The following is a 6,073-nucleotide window of genomic DNA, read 5'->3' as shown; positions in this document are numbered from 1 at the left end:
CTTCAGGTCCGTCTGCCAGGAAACATCAACCGATACAGTGCTAAAGCTTTATAAGTTAACAAGCCAGACCACCAACACACTGCCACGCGCGTTCTTCAAAAAATCTTCCTCACATACACTTTTATAAATATTTCATTTGAAGCCAAACAAAATAAAAAGAAAAGAACAGACACAAAAGATCAACGATATATTATTGTGTGATAAAAACCTGTTGAACACACTGACTCTTGTTGCTTTTTCAGGCAATAAAACGCTAATCGTTTCAATGTATATTATAATTTTTTAAATCGTTTTTTCTTGTTTTCTTTTTTGTTGTTTCTCTAATTTTTTTTAACGATTTACTTTTAAGACATTCTTGTAAAAAAAAAAGTTTCGGCGGCCAGACGTACGACGCAGCTTAAAATGCAACGATCATCATTCGTTAAATGTTTTTTTTTTTTGTCAGAGTCGTTCAAGAAGATGGCATTTGAGTAAATTCAAAAGAATTGTATACAATGGGAAAAAATCAATTTTTTGAAGACATATGTACATATATCACAAGCAGCACAAAATGCGGTTACATCTGCCTCAGGTATTCTATCAATGAGTTTGATTAAATTTATTATTTTTATGTGGAGGTACCGATACACAACACAAAAGAAGAATAACACAAAAAGAAGTAGAAAAAATGTTTGCGCCACTGAAAATGAATTTTATCATCACCATTCACAGTCAAAGAGCAACCACAGCAGTTCTTTAACAACAATAAAACACCTTCTTAATGAGCCTGTTAAGCAGACCTCCCGTAAATGCCACGCGTCACTTCGTGGAGGTCTTTTTGGTTCTCACCATAAAGAATGTACAAACGTATTTTGATCCAATAATTGGGTGTAAATGATATAGGATTAATGGGGGATTATTGAAATCAAATATTAAAAGGATTTATAAAAAAATATTATTGTTTATTATTTATTTAGAAAAACTTGAATACAAAGGTCACTGCCGATAGATTTCCTTTGAAAAGAGATTAAAAGAAAATTAGATAAAAACAAAAAAAAAAAAAAAACTAGTGATAATTTATCGAGCCGATGACCTGGAGCGCATTTACATTTTACATACAGTTTTTCATTTAAACTTTGTACATGCTTTTTATTGAAATTCAAAATGTGCATTGGGCCAAAAATTCGGAATGTGCATAGGGGCAAAGTGTAAATGAAACTTTAGAAATGTAAGAGAAACATCATAGAATGTTCAAGATAACTCATACAAGCTTCGAGACACTAAACCAAGCACAATAGTGCCTTTCTATTCTTCGAAAATTCAAGTTTCATATATATATTTGTCTCTTTTCCGAAATCTAAAAATTTCAAAAAATTAAATTTGGGTCTAGTCTATGCCTAGTCTCTATATGACCTCAGTTAAAGGAAATATTAAGGCTATGTAATGATACCATTTCATCTTTGAAAGATACTTGATTTGGTATCCTTAGTTTGCGAGGCTAGTTTTATATATTTTTATTTCAAATAAAGTGACCAAAAACATTCACAGAAAATAAAATTTTAGATTTTGATGATTGTTGATGAAAATCCATTTCCGTAATAATAATTTTTTAGAATTCTACAAAAATTAAAAAACCAAAATTGTGAAAATTTTTCCATTGGAGTTAAGCCATTGAAATGAGGCAAGAGACAAACACTAAAAAAATGGAGAGGTCTGATTTGAAACAACAATAAAAAAACGCAGGCGATTTCTCTAATTTTAGAGTATTAACTATACTTAGCTTTTTAATATTTTCAATCTGTTGTTAAATAATACCTTCATACCTAATAATACATTCAAATATTTGTGCATGAATCTCCACTTGTTTCCCTATTTTCGTAAAATCTTTATTTTTCTATATTGATTTTGAGCCTCTTTTGCGTTTTTTCAAGGACAATGCAAGTTCCACACTTAAATCTATATTGTAATAAAAGACAAAAACTTCGTTGTAATATCCTGTGAGAATTTTTTATTTTCATTATTTTTACTATTTATTTTTTAGAAGGTTAATTCTTCAAACCAGTTTAAAGTAAAACTACATAGAACGAACTTTATAAATTTATTTTCTTTAAACATCGTTAATTTTTTAATTTTTTTATTATATTTATGTACAATGTACATAATCTAAATGTTTTGTATAAATGAACATTTGGTAAAATATATTATTCTAAAACATAAAGATCTTCTATTATTTTTGTGGTTCAAAATAAAATGTAATAAAAAACATCAGCATTTAAATTATAATTTTTTCCTATAAATTGGTTTTCTTCGTTAGGATTTATATAAAATATGTATAATTTAAAAATAAACTATCACCAAAAACTGGTTCAAAATCTTTTTCAAAGTTGAATGGAAAATATAGTTTGAAGTACAAAGATGCTTGGACAAATTGAGAACTTATTCTAAAATTAAGCAGGAAATCCCAATATACAATATATCAATCTGAAAAACAAATGTATTTTATGTAAAATAAATTGAGAATTTCAAAAGCATTAATTTTATACCTTTTAGCTTATACATCTTCTTACAGATAAAACTGTTAATTCTGAATCCTATTAGAAATGATAGAGGAATAAAAAAAATTCCAAATCCAATGGGGCAAAAAAAAAGTTAAAAATTTCATCAAAAATGATCGTTTTTGTGTATTCTCGAAATTTTTCAAGAAGTTTTCAAAAAAAATATGTATATATCAAAAGCGGATCCAGAGGGGGGCAATTGCACCCCCCTTTGAAGCTAAAAAAGCACTAAAAATCACAAAAATGACACAAAATTTAACAAAATATATATATATATATTGTCAATTTTCACCACTTGAATTCGTCATGCACATTTTATCGTGATGTCCATCCAAAAATAAGAATCTTTTGCTAAGACAACATTTATTTTCGACTTATTTTAAAAATTTTTATCAATGACCCAAAATTTTTTAAAAACGCTAAAAAATCACATTTTTGGGCTTGCTGATCAAACGGTTCGTATCCGACCATAAGTTTCATGGTAAAAATTGATGTACTCGAGACGACAAACAATCCTGGTGAACAAAAATTTTGAAAATCAAAACTTGAAATTCTGACCTTTTTTTAAAATAAGTATTTAAAATAAGTAAAATAAGTATTTTAAAAATAGGTCTTCTACCTTAGCTTTATTTTCTTCCCAAATTATTTCTAATTATACATACATATTTTTTTTGCCTGTAAATGGTGAAAAATCTTAATTTTGAAAATCAAAACTTGAAATTCTGACCTTTTTTTAAAATAAGTATTTTAAAAATAGGTAATTAAGAAAATAAATATTTTTGAATTTTTTGTTTGTAAGTTTTTAACGTTAAGACGTTAGATTTAGACGTTAAACGTTGATTCTTAACATTTATTTAATTTTAGTTTATATTATTTTAAAATTTGTACGTAAACGTAAAGAAAAATCAACAAAATCTCCCAAAATAAAAATTTTTGAAAAAAAATAATTTTGGTCACGTGACTTCCAAAAAAATTTTTTTCAACATTTCAATAGAAAATGTCGTAATTAAGCAAATTTTCTTTAGTTTTTTGTATAATTTTACCATAAACAGTAATTTTTCATGATTTTTTTATATAAAAATTCCAAAATATGTCAAAAATATTTGTATTTTATATTTAATTTTTATTTTTCCCCCTGAATTTTTTCGACAAAATCCAAGGGGGGGAGACAAAAAATGGATATATTAAATTTATTCGCCTTAACGCTTTTTTTTATTTTTATTTGGAGCGGCCTAATATGACAAAAAAACATTTTTCTTTTACATTTAAAGAATACGTGGTTTTCCAAAAGTCAAATTTTTTTCCGTTCTGCCATTACCTCAAAATTAGTGCTGTGAATCAGTTTCTTGGGCGAATTTGTTCAATTAGATGCAAAATTCATTTTTCAATAGTTCCATAAAACTTTGCTGAGTTTCAAGTAAAATCAGTAAAAACGTTTTTACAGTGCTAATTAGATAAAAATGATTAGATAGCATTATATAAAAATATATGGTAAAGTTTTGATCAGAAAGGAAAAGTGCGTGAACAGTTTAAACTTTTTTTTTCATTTATTTTTTTATAATATTCAAACAATATTAGTTCGATTTTCCATTTTTTCTTACATAGAAATATGTTTTTTATAGATCTTTTATTTTGCTTTATTTTAACAAACTAGGGTCCTATCTAGAACAAGTTTTTTGTTACTTAATAGGAAATATAATGGTAATATTAATAGGATGATGAGATTTTTTATAACATAAGTTTTTTTTTTAAATAAGAAACGTCATGTATTTTTCATCATTGCTAGTGAGATTTTGCTTATTTAAAAATAGGGATTACATATATATTTGAACATTATTTTTTCATAATGATCTTTAATAAAATGGCTTCTTAACACATTTTTCGAAAAAAATAATAATAATAATGATAACAATAGAAATGAAAAGTATTATATTGTTTTACCTACTTGATACGTATTTATGTCCAAATAATTAATTAAATCTTATATATTATATTATATATGTATTTGTTTTTAATACAAAATAGATTTTTCTTATTCATTCATTTGAAAATTCTTCATTTGACCCTGGCAATCAAGAAATATAGTTTATGTATTTCTAATTTTTCCTGGAACGTAATTTTTATCAATTGTTGGTTCCTGCAAAAACATATGTAAGCAACGTTCATTCTGAGCAAGCGGGTGTCCAGCTATTTTATTGATGAAGCCCTCTAGACCTTTGCGACGGTCTTCGATGAAGTTTTCATCGAAAATACCATCATCTGAACGGAATGGCATTTGACGTTTCCAAGCTTTTCCGGGTAATGGTGGTACCACAATCTAAATGACAAATTTAAATAAGTATGTACACACAGTTTTTATAATGTGCGCGTAGCACCCTATGCTGAGGGGGGCCGATAAATTCGTTGATAAATTCACCAACTCGCTATAAGTTAAAGTAGAACGGGGAGCATTCATAGAAAATTTAGGGCTGAAATTTTATTTGTTGTGGTTAATTTACCCCCTTAAAAATTTTGGGCTTGCTACGTCCTGTTTCGGGAATTACCTTACTACTATTATTATCGTATTATTATTATTATTACCTTACTATCTCTTTCCAACTCATTTCTAAGCCATTCGAAGTCGCTATATCTTCTTCGTACGGTTGATTCTTTTACTTTAAAGACAGGTAAGTTGGTCTAGAAGAGAAAAAAACACGCAATCATTATGCTTTTTAAGTAAACAATCGATATCACTTACCCTCATTCTTACTTCATAGTCCGTGTATCGTTTCTTACCCGTGGCGATGGAAGTCATGGGATTCACAACATCAATTTCCAGGAAATTAGCGGGAACCGCATACGCATCATCTAAGGTTTGCTTCTTCACATTCAGACGTCTCGTGGCATCACTTTCACTCTCGACCATATTTATTAAGGTTTTCTTGCTAAGGGTATGAAGTGAAAAAAATATGAAAAATATGAAAATTGGTTCTAATATGAATTTCGGTAAGGAGAAAGAATGGGGAAAGATTATTATCAAATATGCACTTTCATTGTAAGTGATACGTATTGCATGACTAATTATCAGATTATGCTCTAAGTGAATCTTTAGGAATTCGCTTTGATAAGCACTCAGGGGCAGATGTTTATATTTCAGAATTGGTCGAAATTAAAGGTATCGCGTACCAGACTCATGTATGAATGACGGTTATGCGAGTAAAATCTTTGAGAGATATGGAATGTTCAGCGGAAGATAACTTAAGTTTAGGAAAATTCTCGGCCTAATTTGCTCAGTGTCTACTAATTTTTTTTATTGCTCAAGCTCTTTTATTAAGATTCATTCACTTACGTCAGCTTGTGATACGTTAAACGGTGCGGTAGACAAGGAATTTCACCCACAATGGTTACAAATATGCTGATATTTAACACTTAATTAATGAAATTTCGACTTGTTGTTGTTACCGAGGCCGATTTGGCTCCACGCTAATTCAACTGTTGTAAGTCGGCTGAAAATGATAAATTTTAGATGGCGCTGTTTCCTGTTCAGAATAACACTTGTA

General features: G+C 28.4%; 1 protein-coding gene across 1 annotated transcript; it reads right to left on the bottom strand.

Moving 5' to 3' along the window:
- Positions 1 to 4,307: 4,307 nt before the first annotated feature.
- On the bottom strand, positions 4,308 to 6,007 carry LOC134834381 (sorting nexin-12). The gene is made up of 4 exons (XM_063849023.1): positions 5,863 to 6,007; positions 5,272 to 5,458; positions 5,115 to 5,210; positions 4,308 to 4,851 (listed from the first exon to the last, which is right to left on the bottom strand). The coding sequence occupies exons 2-4, from the start codon at positions 5,437 to 5,439 to the stop codon at positions 4,621 to 4,623; spliced, it is 495 nt and encodes a 164-aa protein (XP_063705093.1). The 5' UTR covers positions 5,440 to 5,458; positions 5,863 to 6,007; the 3' UTR covers positions 4,308 to 4,620.
- Between the last annotated feature and the right edge of the window lie 66 nt (positions 6,008 to 6,073).

The sequence above is a fragment of the Culicoides brevitarsis genome, chromosome 3 (assembly GCF_036172545.1).
Source record: "Culicoides brevitarsis isolate CSIRO-B50_1 chromosome 3, AGI_CSIRO_Cbre_v1, whole genome shotgun sequence".
Classification (NCBI taxonomy): Eukaryota; Metazoa; Arthropoda; class Insecta; order Diptera; family Ceratopogonidae; genus Culicoides; species Culicoides brevitarsis.
This window is presented reverse-complemented; position numbering and strand designations above follow the sequence as displayed.

Coding starts and splice junctions, on each gene's coding strand:
- LOC134834381 (XM_063849023.1), bottom strand. CDS start 5,439: ATGGTCGAGAGTGAAAGTGATGCCACGAGACGTCTGAATGTGAAGAAG. Junction 5,211..5,271: donor ACTATGAAGTAAGAATGAGG/GTAAGTGATATC, acceptor TTTCTCTTCTAG/ACCAACTTACCTGTCTTTAA. Junction 4,852..5,114: donor AGTTGGAAAGAGATAGTAAG/GTAATAATAATA, acceptor TTTGTCATTTAG/ATTGTGGTACCACCATTACC.